This window comes from Vigna umbellata, chromosome 5 (genome assembly GCF_029865625.1).
Source record: "Vigna umbellata cultivar VRB3 chromosome 5, Vumbellata_1.0, whole genome shotgun sequence".
Taxonomy (NCBI): domain Eukaryota; kingdom Viridiplantae; phylum Streptophyta; class Magnoliopsida; order Fabales; family Fabaceae; genus Vigna; species Vigna umbellata.
The window spans coordinates 12,596,022-12,614,004 of NC_142169.1; the positions used below are offsets into that span (position 1 = coordinate 12,596,022).

General features: G+C 34.2%; 2 protein-coding genes across 2 annotated transcripts; both read left to right on the forward strand.

Moving 5' to 3' along the window:
• Positions 1-212: 212 nt before the first annotated feature.
• On the forward strand, positions 213-2,759 carry LOC124842899 (putative inactive receptor kinase At2g26730). The gene is made up of 2 exons (XM_047319496.2): positions 213-1,539; positions 2,206-2,759. Exons 1-2 carry the CDS (start codon positions 213-215, stop codon positions 2,757-2,759), a joined length of 1,881 nt encoding a protein of 626 aa, XP_047175452.2.
• Positions 2,760-7,273: 4,514 nt separating this feature from the next.
• Positions 7,274-9,447, forward strand: LOC148197717 (RING-H2 finger protein ATL46-like). Its single transcript, XM_088114835.1, has one exon. It carries the CDS (start codon positions 7,899-7,901, stop codon positions 9,057-9,059), a length of 1,161 nt encoding a protein of 386 aa, XP_087970961.1. The 5' UTR covers positions 7,274-7,898; the 3' UTR covers positions 9,060-9,447.
• The last annotated feature ends 8,536 nt before the right edge of the window (positions 9,448-17,983 follow it).

Below are 17,983 nucleotides of genomic sequence, written 5' to 3' on the forward strand. Positions count from 1 at the left end.
TGCAATCAGTATTAAAATATTTGTTAAGGTATGATAAACTAATCATGCCAACTACAAACAAACGGTCATCGAAGTATCAGCCACACGGACCAGTTCCATTTCTTTTGTACTGAAATTACAAACTCTATTTTATTCATAAACCATTTCATTTTTACTCCACCCTCTTCAGCAACAAAGCTGGTGATCTCGCATAAACTCTTCCATCAACCCAAATGAAAAGACCTTCTACATCGATAGCATTTGCCACATTCCTTTTCCTCCTAAACACGACCAGTTGTGTAGAGTACGAGGTCAAGAGAACACTGATACAATTTCTGGGACAAGTCTCTGGAAAAGATGGCCAACAGAACTCCAGTTTGGTATGGAAACAAGACTCTGATCCCTGCAAGGGCACCTGGCAAGGTGTACACTGCGATGCTCAAAACATGTCCATAAAGAAGTTGCTACTTGATAACCTCAATTTCTCTGGAACACTTGATCTTGCTATGCTTTGCAACTTGCAGCCCCTGGCTGCATCTCTCACATATCTTAGCCTTGATGGCAACAAAATCAGTGGAGGGATGGCCTCTGAGGTTGGAAATTGCAAACAACTCACTCGCCTGCACCTAAGCGGAAACCAACTTGCTGGAGACCTTCCTAGTTCACTTGCTATGCTGAGCAGTCTGAAGAGATTGGACATTTCAAATAACCAGTTTTCAGGATCTTTACCAGACTTGTATAGAATCTCAGGGCTGAACATGTTCCTCGCACAGAACAATTACCTTGGAGGAACTATACCTGCTTTTGAGTTCTCTAATTTTGACCAATTCAATGTCTCCTTCAACAATTTCCGTGGCCATATTCCAAACGTGCATGGCTATTTCTCTGCCGACAGCTTTCTTGGTAATCCTGAACTATGTGGAGATCCACTGCCAAAGAATTGCTCTGATAAGCCTATGCCTTTGAGTGAGGCTCAGACATCAGAAAAATCAAAGGGTGCTTCCAAGGAGCAGATTCTTATGTACTCAGGGTATGCTGCATTGGGTGTCATCATTGTCCTTTTCGTAGTCTTAAAGCTGTGTAGAAGAAAGAAGGGAGAGAATAAAGTTGAAGCATTGAATAATAGGGTAGGGGCCAGTGGAGGTGGTGATGTTGAAAAGCCGAGAAATGTTTCAAGTGAATACAAAAATGAGGTAAGCAGATCTGAGTTTTCAGTCCCTTCTGAAAGTGGGATGGTTTCACAATCACTGGTGGTTCTTTCGAGCCAAGCGGCAATGGAACTGAGATTGGAGGACTTGTTGGGAGCACCTGCAGAACTTATTGGAAGAGGAAAAAATGGAAGTCTTTATAAGGTGATGCTTGACAATGGGATGATGGTAGTTGTGAAAAGGATCAAGGATTGGACTATTTCAAGCCACGATTTCAAACAAAGAATGCGAATACTTAGCCAAGCAAAGCACCCTCGTGTCCTTTCACCACTTGCTTTCTATTCTTCTAAACAAGACAAGCTTTTGGTGTATGAATATCACCAGAATGGCAGTTTATTCAAGCTCCTACATGGTAAATATCACATCTTTCTTTTACTTTTGCATATTTTTTAGTTACACTTCGATGAACAAGAAATGTGACATACAAATTTATACACTTCATAGTGTTGTCAAAACGGCCAGTCCGACCATCATGGATTGATGGGTTAAACAGATTCACTCACTGGCTCACTTAATTATAAATTCTTTTCTAAAATCTAAAAAAATACTATTTTTTAATTCAAATTTAAATAATTTCACTCTAAAATAATATTAAATTCCAAAGATAATTCAAAATAAAAAATTAACAAGTATAATCTAAAAACAAACTCAAAAAGTGAATAAATAAGTTTATAATATTGATAATTTTTGTGTTTATAAAATTAAAGTCTTGAATAGATAAATTTATAATATTTTACTTTTTTGTAACATCGTTTTCTTTATTTTCATTTACAATACAATAAAATAGATATTAATTAATAATATTGAAACACAAAACAATAAATAATTAAATTAAACTAGGTGAGTTAGTAAACCCGGTTTATCATAGATTCAATCCAAGTAAGCTGAGTCGTAAGTGAATCGAATTAAAAATGGATTCGTATAAAAAAAATATTTTTTTTAAATTCAATCCCACTCAAAATCCTAACTAACATACCCACACTAATTCATATACTAAAATATAGCATGTGCTATTCAGGTACTACAAAAGCCTTAGACTGGACCAGCAGACTTGGGATTGCAGCAACAATTGCTGAGGCATTAGCTTTCCTGCACCAAGAGATAGGCCATCATGGTATTGCTCATGGAAATCTGAAATCCTCCAACATTTTGCTAAACAAGAATATGGAACCATGCATAAGTGAATGTGGCATTATGGATATGGATGATCAAAGAGGTTCAGCTTTTGGCAGTAGTAGTACTGATGGTGGTGCATCAGATATGTTAAAGGGAGATGTTTATGGGTTTGGTGTGATTGTTCTTGAACTGCTTACTGGTAAGTTAGTGAAGGGAAATGGGATTGACTTAACCGATTGGGTTCAGTCAGTGGTGAGGGAAGAATGGACAGGTGAAGTCTTTGACAAGTCTCTGTTATCAGAGTATGCAAGCGAAGAGAGAATGGTGAATTTGCTTCAAGTGGCTATAAGATGTGTCAATCCTTCACCACAGGTAAGGCCAACCATGAACCAAGTTGCTCTCATGATTAACACTATCAAAGAGGAAGACGAAAAATCATTGATCTATGAAGTCTGATTTAGACTATCAAATATTTCGATAACCCTTAATACTTGTAAGCCATACTTATAAGATGAAAAAATAAAATTAGGTCCTCTGTAAATTCATTCAAATTAACTACAATAAGTTGAAATTTGTCCATCTTCAACAATGGATCGTATCATGCCGTTGAACTTTAATTAAATATTTAGTCTATATACTTCAACGTAACAATTCCTCAAAATCTCTGCCCTTTAGTATTTATATTGACAATCTTTTTTATTCTTCTACTTATCAAAACTTTGTATTTTGATTCTTTTACCTTCAAGTTTTGTGTTTTAGTCCTCGTAATAATATTTTTTTATGTTTTAACATTTACTATTAAAGTTTTGATAAGTAGCAAACAACAACTAATACAAAAAAAAATGAAGAATTTGGACAAATGTAAGAGAAAAATATTATTCGTATAATAATACAGATAATTGTTTTTTATATAATTAATATTAAAACAAAAAACGTGAGCATATAGAAACGAAAGGGTTATCAAAGCTTCCGTTAACTATATATATTCTGTTGGTATGAAGATATACAAGCGAACTAACCGTGTCTTTTACAGAGTATTAGAAAAACTATTCTTCTTTGTATACACACACCACAAAAGATTAGCGCATATTAGCGCATATTTGTAGTATTAGTCAATAAGACGCTATTATTAAGTAAGGAGGGTTTGCATTATATAGTGAAGAGAGTTTAACATGACCTTAGGATTGGATGTGTGATCTATATTTCAAGAATCCTTCGTAAAAGTCACTAAGGCCAGACTCGTAAAAAACCATTTGTAACTTAGTTTAAATCTTTTAATCTTTAACATAAATTTCTTTGTCTATAAAAATTTCTTTACAATGTTTTTAACATTAGTAGTGTTGTCGGATTAGAACTCACGACTCAACTTGGTCCACCGTAGGTTTTGACAATTTGTTATTTTATGTGTTTAATTTGTATTTTAAAATATGTCTAATTTGTATTTTAAAATATTATATAATTTTATGAGGATGTTACAATGTATATTAATTTTAAAGTAATCAAATTTAAAATTGATATTAAATTGATTTATAAGCATTCAAACTATTATATTTTAAAAATATAAATTTGAATTTAAAGTCTAATTCAATTATTTAGATTTTCATTCTATAAAACTTCAAACTCATGCTTTTACAAAAAGAAAAATACGAATATGAATTTAATTTTAATGTAATTATTTATGTTTTTCCAAGATTGAATATATGTAAATATCTTTTAGTAAAGACTCTTCATTTTTTAAACCGTAAGATTTCACGACTTGAATGTAACTTTAGATTGAGAAGAGTCATGTTTCCAATTTCGCACCTTCAAACTAAAATATTCTAAGTTCTCATCTCTTTGAGATCAAGAGTACGTATGTTTGCCAAAAGACACTATGATGTTTAAGTTAACCAAATAATGCCTCAAATAATAGTAAATGTCATAATAATAAGTACCCAAAAAAATGCCCAAATGATTATGCTATTTATAATATAATTTAGGCTTAATAGTACTGATGGTCCCTATTTTTGTCAGGTTTGTTCCAAATGATTCTAGTTTTTTTTCTGTTCAATATTGTCATAAAGAATGTAATTTATGTTCAATTTAGTCCTTTTTGCAGACGACATTTAAATCGTTAACGACCAACTGTCCAGCTATGCAATACCCAAATGAGGTGACATTTAACTGCCCACGTGGAGCTGCCACGTGTCCTAATCGAGGAGGTCATTCGCTGTTGTGATGATGGAAGCGCGCCAGTGGTGGTCACGATTCTTGTTCTCTCTCGCAGCGATGTTGGCTCAATGAAGAAGAAGATGAAGAGGTTGTAGCCTTGCCCTTGTGATGGATGCTGGTGGTCTTGCACTAGGTAGATGTGCAATATTAGGATTCTGTGGGTTTCTAATTTGGGAATTTTTGGACTGATTGTGTTTCGTTGCAGGTTGATGAAAGCACGAGGGAGAAGCAGGTTCACAAATATGGTGGTTCTTAGGCGCGATAGGGTTGAGGGTTTCGAATTTCTAGGTTAGGACAAACTCGCAAAGACATCGCGAATCCCAGCAGTGTTGTTTCTGGATTTTTGTGGGTTTTCTGGATTGGATTTGATGTAGGTTTCCGGTGCAGTCTATGATGGTGGAAGTGCGCTTCATGGCGGCTGACGCGAGGTTGATGGTGGAACGAGAGGATGATGGCACAACGGCATGGTGCTGGCGGCGAGGCTATGGTGGCAGCGCGAGCTGGGAAGAAGATGATGGTGAAGGCGCGCGATGAAGGTGGTGGCGCGTGGATGTGGTCGCAGCGGTGTCCTGGTGATGGTCTTTTGGGTTGCGTTTGAAGGTCTTTGGTGATTGCGGTGGCGGCCTGAGAGTTTAGGTGTGACGACGCTAGGGTTAGGTGGCTAGAGAGAAATTACGGTTTCAGTTTCTGTTTAGGCCGAGGGTTGAAGAAGATGGTGACGTGACAACTTCTAAATGACATCTCATTTGGGTTTTGCACAGCTGAACAATGGACCGTCAACGATTTAAACGTTGTTTGCAAAAAGGACTAAATTGAACATAAATTAAAAAAACTAAAACCATTAAGAACGTTCTTTTTTGTAGTGAACAAATCTGACAAAAATAGGGACCATCAATGCTATTAAGCCGATAATTTATTACATTTACTACTCTTATTTGGATGACTTAAGCTTGGATCCCGTTATCTATTTACTTTATCTAAATAAGTTGTTTTATCATATTTTACTAAGTTCTATAATAATTAGTATGTCATTAACTCTAATAACCCGATAAGTGATCAGTTAGATCGCTAAACATGTTTAAGTTCAATTATTTAAAATATAATCATTTGTGATTTTGAGTTATACCGTCCTAAGATAAAATCAATATTAATGTAATCGAAAAACACTCGGTAATATGAAATACAATTTGAATTGAATTTTTAAAATGGTAATTCGTGTTGAAGGAATGCATCTTTTTCTTAAGCAATTCGATCATAACCAATAACTATATCACTATAAAATAGATAAAAAGAAATACAATAAATTATACTATCATTACAATTTTTTTTCCATATAAGATATGGTTTTACTTTAAGGAAAAATAATTATCATTAGTTATATTAATATTTTACAATCATAACATAAGAATCTTTTTATATAGAATCACAGCTAAACAACATAAATTTATTTTCGATTTTTATCTGGATAAATATATTTGATGATTTTATTTTACCTTTTAGAAAAAAATCTTCACAATTTACAATTAAATGAACTTTCTATTTAATAATACATTTTAACTATTTATTTTAAAGTTATAATATATATATATATATATATATATATATATATATATATATATATATATATATATATATGTGTGTGTGTGTGTGTGTGTGTTTCGGATATGGGTTAACGTCGTATACTCAAAGCACTCAAGATTGTGTGGATGACTGGATCGACCTTGAAGACTGGACGAACATTACGTAGCTCGCTCTCCCTCCTTCTCCAAGCCGGATGGGGGCGTACCCGTTTTAAAATGACGAAACTGTTATAACAAAAGATGCAAGTAATGCATAAGATGCAGCATGTGCAATTTGGGTAAAAGTCATACCTGAAACCTTTATTTATACTAGTTGTGATGGGTTTATGGACTTTTACCTTTCACTGGCCTGATAACGGCCCAATGACACCTTAACCTGCATTAGGGTGTTAATGAGTTATCACTATTTATAATCTAACCATGCGATTGCTCTAGTGGTTGGTCGGCCGGGATGGTCGGCATGGTCGGCCTGGTGATTGGTCGGCCGAGATGGTCGGCCGGCCTAGATAGAATCGTTCGATACACGGGATCGGGAGGAGCATACAGTACATACGGTCAGCCTGATGGTTGGTCAACTAGGATGGTCGGTCGACTAGTATAAGTGGTTGGCCTGGTGGTTTGTCGGCCAAGATGGTCAGTCGACCTAGATAAAGTTGTAAAGAGAACCATACAGTACAAAATATATATATATATATATATATATATATATATATATATATATATATATATATATATATATTCAAATATATATTTTGAGATTATTTTATTTTTTTATTATAATACATTCTTTCTTATAGCAAGACACACGTCCCGTTCCCAGATTTTTAGTTCAATTTAATTATTTAGATATATACTTCTTCTAATATGTCCTTGACCTTTCACATAATTTAGAAACACCTACTTTTCATAATTAATAATTTCTCTTAATTTTAATTAAATTTAAAAATATATGAATGAAATTGACCGATACTTGCCGCTTATTTAAGATTTCATAATTCCCTGTGAAGTTAACCTGTCAACTCATTCTATCAATACAAAATATTCAATAGTCGGCAACAAATGGTGCATACAATACTGCGGCAACTGAAACCCACGCGCGAATTGTGGCGGTGAAATTGAAATTTGAGCATCTGTTTTTGTCATCATTTAACCTCACACTTTGGAAACTATCGCCTCTTTCTCTCTTCGATCACTTTGTTGTTCTAACCCACAAACACGACAAGGACGAGACAGTGTTTGAGCCAAGAGAAAGGTGTTTCACACTTCACTTTACTCTTCTCTCAGCACTCTTTGACTTGAGCAGCTAAAAAAAGTCTGCACCCTAGGGTTCCTTCACCTACCTGAAAGCCTCAAGATAAATCACAGTTTCAATGCCCTTTTCAAACAATGTGCACCTCAGAAAATAGTTGGTGAGTCAAGTTTCAGATATATTGTGCTTCTTATGTTTTTTTTTTCGAAAACAAGACCCAACACATGTTAGTTTTTGTTTACCCGTTGTTGTTGGTCCATCGCTGGTTTTACCTTTCGTTTAAAATGATTACCCAATACGAAACATAAATAATATGTAGTTGGTACTTGGTTGTGCTCACTGCTCAATTCATCGTTGCTTCATTTTTCCACAACCATCTACCACTTCTCTGTGTGCATTTATTTATCTGAGTTGCAAGTGTTCACTTTCTATGTTATGTGTAGTTTGGAAATGTTACTAGGATTATGTTGTGTGTGGATGAGTTTGAGTTTGGGTTAGGCAAGAGCATGCTTTATGGGTCCACGTTTATGACTTTTGGGATTTTAAAGAGAAAGCATGAATGGTAAGTGGTCCTTTGACCATACCCATTTGAAGATGGCTTGGATTCAGCATCAAATCCAACAAAAAGATGGTTACTTGATCTATCCACCACCGGTTTTGCCTCCCCCTTCACCCCCAAGCTGGGGTGCATTTCACAAAGAATCAATGTCTTCGTCATCACCATCATCTCCCTCACCACCCTCACCTTCATCCTCTGGTGCTAGAATTAGTCCTGCTGTGCTTTTCATCATTGTGATTCTGGCTGTTCTATTTTTCATCTCTGGCCTGCTCCACCTGCTTGTTAGATTTCTCATGAAGAACCCTTCTTCCTCAGCATCTTCTCAATCCAATAGGAACCAGGAAAATGCAACCTCTGATGCTCTTCAAAGGCAGCTGCAACAGCTGTTCCATCTTCATGATTCTGGTCTGGACCAGGCTTTTATTGATGGACTTCCTGTTTTCCAATACAAGGAGATAAAGGGGTTGAAGGAGCCATTTGACTGTGCTGTCTGTCTCTGTGAGTTTTCTGAAAAGGATAAACTCAGGTTGCTGCCTATGTGCAGCCATGCCTTTCATATCAGCTGTATAGACACCTGGCTTTTGTCCAACTCCTCATGCCCTCTTTGCAGGGGTACCCTCCTTACTCCTGGCTTTCCCCTTGAAAATCCATTGTTTGATTTTGATGATTTGAGGGATGATAATGGGGAACATGAGTTCACAACTAGGCAGAAAACGATTGAAATTGAAGAAACTGTGGTAGAGAAGGGGGTTTTCCCTGTGAGACTTGGCAAATTCAGAAGGCTTGATGTGGAGGCAGAGGTGGCTGCTGGAGGAGAGACTAGTAGCAATAATTTGGATGCCAGAAGATGTTATTCCATGGGATCTTATCAGTACGTGCTTGGGAATTCAGACCTCAGAATAACCTTGAGCCATGACCGAGAAGGTCGTCATGCACAGTTCTTGAAAGGAAGAGAAAACTTAGAGAGACTTTCAGTTGAGGGGGATATTGAAGGAAAGAAGATTACAAGTGTGTGTAAAGGCGAGAGCTTTTCTGTTTCCAAAATCTGGCAGTGGTCACAGAAGGGAAAATTTTCAGTTTCTTCTGATACCCAGATGAGTATGCCCTCTTCTCTTATCACGGATTTGCCTTGGATGAGAGAAACAAGAAGGACATGAAAGGTATCCGTAGTATACCCCTTCTCCACCTCTTACTTGAATTCATTTGAATCCATTGATTACAGCTTCTGCTTTTCCTCGAAATTTCTTCAAATATTTGGTGTTCTAATCTTGAAGATGTGGTTATTGATGTACTACGATTCTGTGACATGAGATGGAAGAAATTTATGTTTCTATAAAAACAGATTTTAGGAATGAACTGATACAAATGTTACTGATAACATACAAATTGTAACAATGACCCAATCATTGGAGACAGCCAAAATTTCATGAGATTCACAGATGGAAAGAAATTTTATCAAGGGAGAGAAAATATTTGTCAAAACTATGTAGCACGCTTATTTTTACCCCATAAATGCATTGGGTCACTGAACCGTAGTTGTTTCGAGATTGATATATTGATAAATATCAAACATTTGATATATCGTTGGTAGGAATAGCAAACGATTATGATATGCTATTCTTAAATTTGATTCCATTTTTGTTGTGATCTTGTAAGTGATATTTGATGATACGCATTTGCAGTTACAAAAAAAATCAAAAGCCTTAATAATACTGTAGTAGAAACTATTTGATAAAACCCAATTGATTTGTTATTTTCACTCGTTAAAATAGTTTGATTGGAGGAGTCTATTCGCAAAACCTTGTAGAAAAGTAGTAGCTAAACTAAACTTTACTTTTCTACCATATAGATTGTTATTAAAAAATTGTTAAAGATATATTTTCCTTACTTGATTACAATCATCTTAAGTAGATATACTGAAATACAAGTAAATTCAAGAGCGTAAATTCATAACAAAAGATACATAATCTTTTAAAAAGATAAACAAGTCCATAAACAACTAAAAGGAAAAGAAATAAAAGATACATAGTCTTTTAAAAAGATAAACTAGTCCTCCACAAATATTCATATAAACTAAACTGTTACATTATCATTCCCTTCGAGATGGATCAACACTTATATCTGTTTGTTTACATTAAACAGATGAAAAACAATACAAAAACACAAGTATAAGAAAAGAGCAAGCTTGCATATAAAAATAACATGCATATACTAGTTAAATTTATGGAAAATGTTCTTTTAACCATTCATTTTTGCCAACTTTTTTATAACACCAAGTGATGGCATTTGGCATTTGATTAGTTCATTTCAAATAATATTTTTAGAAATAAAATCTTACGCAGAGGGTGTTTTGGAAACAAATTTTGTTTTGCGAGTTTTGAAATATCATTTCAAAAAAGGGTTCATCTTCTTCCTCTCAAAAACTTGAAATCTCTCTCTCATTGTTACCCGTTGTTCTCACCAACCACCATGACGTTCATTGAATATGTCTTCTCTGTTGGTTGTCTTCTTCATCTCTCTTTCGTCTCATTTTGTTTTCGCATTTTTGTTTTGTCTTTCTCTCGCGATTTGCTTTTGCTTTCTCATCCATTGGGACCTCGAAGGTGACCTCCTCCAAAGTTGCTCCACCAAGGTTGTAGCATTCCGCCTCTCTACCTCTCTCGCGCTCTCATCAACGATTAAAGGTGTCTCCTTTCTCCAAGGTTTGGGCTTTGTTCAATGAGAAAAGAGAATTTTCGCAATATCGATGAATAAAATCAATCATCCATCTAAAAAAATGAAATAAATCACATATAAACACACCCAAAATCATCCAAAAGACACACAAAAATGATCTTGGGGAGTCAAGTTATCCCACCTGGGAAGTCACTTATTACTTTTTGTACAAATCAACAATCAATCCCTGATAATCGATTACATGGATCTTGTAATCGATTACCAAGACATAACTTGGGTAAAAATGGTCATGGACTTCACCTACCTTGGTTCAGAAACTTATATGGGCTTTTTTTCTCCACAAAATTGAGTGGGAAAAATTGTGTTTTGATATACTTGACACCATCAATAATGAGAAACATGAGGCATCCATGCAAAATATGAAAAAAAATCACCCATAGGGACACAAAAATGACCCTGGGAGTCATGTTCTCCCAACTAGGGAGTCACGTGTAACTTTTCGTACAAACCAACAATCAGTCCCTAGTAATCGATTATGAGGTCCCTGTAATCGATTACTAGGGGAAAATTATTGGTTTGTATGAAAAGTTACATGTGAGTCGCCAACTAGGAGAACTTGACTCCCCAGGGTCATTTTTGTGTCTCTATGGGTGATTTTTTCCATTTTTTTGCATGGATGACTCATGTTGCTCATCATTGATGGTGTCAAGTGCATCAAAACACAATTTACTCTACTCAATTATGGACGAAACACATGTTGTTCATCATTGATGGTGTCAAATGTATAAAAAAACAGTTTTCCCACTCAATTGTGGAGGAAAAAGCTCCTATAGGTGTTTGAATCAAGGTAGTTCAATTCCATTACAATTTTTGCCCAACTCATGCCCTGGTATGTCATTTAATGTTGTTACAATGGACAAATTTTAAAAGGCATTTTCAATAAATAATATATCTGTGAGCCAGAGGGAAAGATACACGTATAAAATACATGCTGTCAACTTTGATCTTTATTGACTATTTTAATCATAAATTTTCCCATAGACCTCCAAATGATGCAATTGTTTTTGTATTAGAAAATAGAGTAGAAAATCTTTCTAATGACTATTAATTTGTACTTTTTGGACATTTGAGTAGGTACAATTAATTTCTTAAAGTTAACGTGTTATATATTCCTATCAACTCTAACCTTTGATGGTTGTTTTGCTAATAACTTTTTCCACTAAACTCCAAATGAGTTTATTCTTGTTTTTTTCGAATCTAGACTCAAAGAAATTTCAAATGATTACTAACTCATAATTTTTAGACCACTGTACTAGATGTAGTTAATTTTTCAAAAAATAACGTTTTTCTAAATGAGTTTACTTTCAAGTTATTGTTTCATGTTTCTTATTTTAGATGGGTGAGTGAGTTTAATGCACCAATGAACACGTTATGCCATTGAATTATTGAGAAAAAAAGGTAATTTAGGTGTTTTCATGTAAGTTAGATGAGGTCCATGAACATTATTGGTCATTTTCTGCCCTATTGTAATCGATTACCAAAGGATTGGAGGACATTTGTTCAAAAAGTTCAACATGATTCTTCAACTGGAAGAACATGACTCTCCAACATGGTTTTACTTGTGTTCTTGTGAATTTTTCCAATTTTTGAGACGGGTGAGTGAGTTTAATTGTCATGGGTGGTGTTTATTGCACCAACGAAAACATTAGACTATTGAATTATTGAGAAAAAAATGTCATTTAGGTGCTTTCATGTGAGTTGTATGAGGTCCATGAGCATTGATGACCATTTTCTACCCTGACAATCGATTACAAGGGTCTTGTAATCAATTACCAGAGGCTTGAGAGGTATTTGTACAAAAAGTTCAACGTCACTCTCCAGTTGGGAGAACTGGACTCCCCTACATGGTTTTGCATGTGTTCTTTGTAAGTTTTTCCAAATTTTTATATGGGCAAGGGATTTTAATGTTCATGGGTTGTCAAATCAATTAACATTCCATGTTGAGAATATAGGTTGGTTCAATCTATGAATATTAACATTGCAAGAAGATGTTGTGAATTGGAAATGTTTAATACAATCCATTACAATAATCGTTAAAAGTATTAACGTTAGCATGATGACAACGTAGACATTCCATAATTTTATCAAGTAGACATTCCTATGCTCCTAAGTCAATCTTCCATTCAAAGCAGCAACAAACTTGGTTTTGAAAGAATGTCACACACACAGCATGAAAAATAAATCAATAAGAAAATTTTTACAATTGAGGTGGTAGTGCTACCTCGTAAGCTACTACCCTAATAATTTTGAGAATCTCATTATGTTAGAGAAATTTTGGTGACAACTTCCTTCAAGCTACTAGCCCTTCTAACTACCGTTGGTGTAACTTGTAGAAACAAATATCTCCTCCCTCGAACTCCAAGGATTTCCTCCTCTAATCTACATAAGACTTTTGTCTACTCTGGGTTGCTCGTAGTTGTTCCTGTATTACTTTTACTTTCTCTATTGTTTGTCGTAACAACTCAAGACCCATAGTTTTTACTTCGCCATCTTGGTACCAACACAAAGGTGTTCTATATATCCTCCCATATAAGGTTTCATATGGTGCCATACCAATACTAGAATGATAGCTATTGTTGTAAATGAATTCTACATTCTCCTAAGGGTATATATAAGCTACCTAACTAGTTTAAAGATTAAAACTAAAACTATACATGAGGTAACTTACATTACAAGTAACTAAAAGGAGAATAAACTTATTTATTCTTCTTTCTTTTAAGTCCAAAATATGGAAAGTCCCACATTGCTTGCACCTTAAAGAAAAGAAGAATACATAAACTTCTTTACAATCGAAGTAAGAGAAAGAAACTAGAAAGCAAAAATACAAGCCTACGAAAACCTATGTTATTAAAGGCTAAAGTACATGCCATGAAATATATGCTATGTCTTTTTATGCTTCTTGTCACTCTTTTAATCTCTTCATCCTTGTCCTATATGTGATCACATCATCCCCCTTCCCCAAGGTTGGAGAGGATTCAACCTCAGATCTTGAAAACCCTGTAACAAAGAGAGATTAATGTCTTATTGAGAAAGCATGCCATTATCAAATGACTTTATTTCTTTTGTAATCCAAAGGAACTCCTCCTGGATTAAATGTCAATCTGCAGAAAACATCAAACATTTTATAAATGAATTTATGTTTTCCAAATAATGTATATAGACAAGGAATATTAGAAGAAGGCTTCTTTGGAATTGAATTGATTTTCTTAATGAAAACTAGGAATCCTTCTTTAGACAACTTTTATTTTTGTATTGAGTTAAGTATAAAAAGCAACTCTTGAAGATTTTGAAAACTTGTTGTGTTAAGTTTCTTTTCACAAGGGTTTCTTTTATACTTTTATAGCCCTATGAATCACTACATCCAAATTCTCATCATCATGGAATTCAATTATATCTTGAATATTGCCATTAAGTCTACTAATAGACCTTTTTATTTTTGTTGTTCATTTTCTTTAATATTAATGTGATGCATAAGCATTTCGAGGTTATGGGGCATACTCCTGCACACTTCGTCTACCATGATTAAGCCGTTGGAGCTTAACCAAGAGTTTCCTAAAGTAGTGAGGAAGTACAAAATGCTAAATTATAATGTCCTTAAAAAGTTCTATACAAGGACACAATCCAAGAGACATACTCTTTAAGAGGCAAAAAAATCAAGTGAAAACTACTAGATAATGATATAAAAGGAACCTAGTAAAGCAAGAAAAAATGGCACAAAAAAATGGCAGCAAACTAAAGTACTTAAAGAGAAAAAATAGCAAGGAACATGAGGAAATCAAAACAAAGGCACCTACGAAAATACTGCAGCAAAATAATACACATAAACAAGAGGCAATTACAAAAACAATTATGGGCATACATGAAGAGAAAGATCCTAAAATGATGATGATAAAGGCTTAAATTAAGATTTCAAACACACACACAAACTGGATGAGTGTCTCACCATAATAAAAATAGTAAGCACAAAACAAATTGATGCATTGGTGATTTTTTGCAAACTGTTGCAGTTATATGTTTTAAACAAATTGATGTATGTTTGAACAACACTACTTTTATGTTTCTTTAAGACCTCTACTAGTGCAGAACATACAAGCAAAGCATACACACTTAAATCCTAATTTGATTCATCTCAATTCAGCATATAAGAGCAATGATGCAAAAGACTCTAACAAGTGCAATTCAAGAAAAAATTTCTTGAAAACTCCTAAAGAGGAACCACAAATGACTGAAATCAAAGGTTAAACATGAAATAAAGATTTAATAAAGACCAACCAAGATAAGAAATAATACCTGGAAAAGAAGACAAAAGAGAATTTAGAAGCCTACTTCAAAAGGTACTTATTGCTTGTGTTGGAAGGTTTTGTTTGTAGCATCTGGAGAAAAACTTTTTAGACCACTTATAGACACTTAATTAGAGTCTTTAGATCACTCTTACCTTGATGAAGTATAACATCCAGAAGAAAGAGTCCAATCAATAAACATATAAACAGTAAAGAATTAGTATCAAACAGAATATGAATGACAAAAGCAACAAGCAAATTGCGGAGTATTGAATGAATTAATAACAAATGAACACAATAAAGGATAAAATTAAGGTGGAATAAGCACTAAAAGTTGTTCCTAACATGTAAACAAAGCCATAGAAAATTTTTCACTCAAAACAGACTTCAAAAACGCAATTTAGAAGCAAAACAAACTCGACAAAGCATTAGTGTCCGCGCTGAGCGAGGACTTTATGCGATGAACGCTGACAGAAAGAAGAACAATGCTTTAGCATGCATTCCTAAAAATCACCAAACCTAAGGCTCTAGATATAAATAAAACTAAGAACTAAACAAGAATAATTAAGAAATGGAATTAAAAGACTAAAATTGAAAGAGAGAAAGGAGAGGAAACTTATGATTTGAAGACATTCCACTTGGAACGATCCAAGATAAATGCCAAGGGGGATCCCTATTTGTTCTTCATAAGATAAGACCCAAATTTAAACTAAGAGACAAATTTCTATCTCAAAGAAGTAATCAATTGAATGCAGAACAATCTCTATATTCAAATTTGAAGGTGTACTTACAAAGGAGACCTTAGGTTGCATATATAGCACTAGGAGATGAAGTAGGTGAGAAAACTAAGGGATGTTGGACTTGAAGGCCTACAAGTTTGGACAATAGCTTTCAAGGTTGTTTTAGGTTCCACATCTCTTAATTCTACATAGTTTTAAGGGTATATAAACTACCTAACTATAGTATAAAGATCAAAACTAAAACTATACATGAAATAACTACTACAAACAACTAAAAGGAGAAGAGACTTATTTATTCTTCTTTCTTTTAAGTGGAGTCCCACACTGCTTGCACTTTAAAGAAACTATAAGAAAGAAACTATAGTGTCTAATAGGTATAGAAACAATTATCCAATATTACATTTTTTTTTCACCGCGCCACTTTTATACCAGTTATATGTCTAACTAGTATAGAAAAATGAATTTATGTAATTGTTTTGAGTGCAACTGGTATAGAAATCTTTGCAATTTATTACAATTTTGCCACTACACCACTTTCTATAGTTGTTATAAGTGTAACCAGTATATAAAAGTTTTTCATATTTACAATACTATCATCGCACCACTTTCTATACCTAGTGGATTTTAATAGGTATAAAAAGTATATTTTGCACTTGTGACAAGAAGTCATCGATTCTGTTACAACACAAATGAATTACATGCAACAACAATTGACAACAACTCATAGGGCCCAAATTGCCCTGCATTAGATTTCATATGACTTCTTTGATAAGCTTCACAACAATAAGCCTATATCATCATCTTTTCTTGAGAGAGGAGTGTAGTGGTGGTGCAGCAAGACAACAAAACTTTACACATACAAACGTGTTTGTGATGATTGTTTGATATTGTCATTAGTACAAAAATTGCGTATAACGTCACGCATTCAATGTCCCATAGTAGAACAACCAACGTTAACAATGACCGATGACATTGTTGTAAATAAATTCATTTCGCACCATGTCGATTGAATTTCGTAAGCGTCGTCTTTAAGGAAATAATGTCCAATCGTACACAAAGCCGATGTAAAACTATGACCTTAGTAATCACATAACGTCAGCTAAGGAAACAACATACGTCAAATACAAAATAAATAACTACTAAATAGTGATTTACTAAATATGACGTCAATCGTAACAAACATTGGACGTTGTATATTACAGCCAACAATTATGTTTTTATTTTTCTTTTAAATCAACCCATAAAACATCGAATTGGTAAGGACTTCGACGTTTTATTGTCAACTTGAAGCCAAAGCCTCAGTCCTTTTTTATTATTTTTTTCTTTTTTCTTTTAACTTACCACAGAACGTCGAACTCTTTTATCAATTCGACTTTTTATTTGCCAGAAATTATGGATTTTATTTTTTCTTTTAAACCAACCCATAAAACGTCCTTATACTAAAGGCCTCAACGTTTTATTATGCTATTGAAGTCGAAGGGTCACCGCATAACACGTCGAACTCTGTGGGGATTGGACGTGATTGGCTCCCAACAATTATTCGTTTTTTCTATAAATACAGTTTCAGAGCCCTGGATAACCTCTACACCTCCATTTATAAAATTTCTCGTAATATTCCTTCATGGTTTCTTTATGTTAACTTTTTTCTTTGATTTTGTATTAGCTCCTTCAAGGTTTGATTCTTTGTTATGTTGAAAAAGTTGAAGGAATGATACAAACTCAACGAAAACAGTTGATACATTTCAAAACGTTGCAACTTCCATTCATAAAATTTCTCGTAACAATCTGTTAACTTTTTTCTTTGTTTTTCTATCAACTCTTTCAATTTCACAAAAGCGAATTTCCTTGTGGTTTGATTCTTTGTGCATGGTGAAAAGCTTGAAGGAGTGATAGAAATCCAAAGAAAAAGGTTGAGAGATTTGGATTTCGTACCCTTTCAAAACGCTACAACCTCTATTCACCAAAATCCTTCTACATTTTAACTATCTCGTGGATCTTTTCGTGGTTAGATTTTCATTTTTTTTCCTATGTTTAGTGCTATTATGCTTTTCTTTTGTTTTTGTTTTCATTTATGAATATACGTTCTGTAAAAATGGATTTCTTTTAGAAATCCTTCTAAGAGTTTTACGTCGAACCCTTGTAGAACTTGACATCCCACTATATATTAACGACGAAACGCTTCCTAATTCGAAGTTTTATTATGCAAAGTCACTATGTTACACGTCGTATTCTTCTGGGGCTTCGACGTTTTACTGACTAGTCAGAAGCCAAAGGGTCAATCTCTTTTTATTATTTTTCCTTTTTTTCTTTTAAACCAACCACAAA

Excerpts from the sequence above, each read along its gene's own strand:
- LOC124842899 (XM_047319496.2), top strand. The coding sequence starts at position 213 with ATGAAAAGACCTTCTACATCGATAGCATTTGCCACATTCCTTTTCCTC. Across the intron at positions 1,540-2,205 it reads TTTATTCAAGCTCCTACATG|GTACTACAAAAGCCTTAGAC; the intron begins GTAAATATCACA and ends TGTGCTATTCAG.
- LOC148197717 (XM_088114835.1), top strand. The coding sequence starts at position 7,899 with ATGAATGGTAAGTGGTCCTTTGACCATACCCATTTGAAGATGGCTTGG.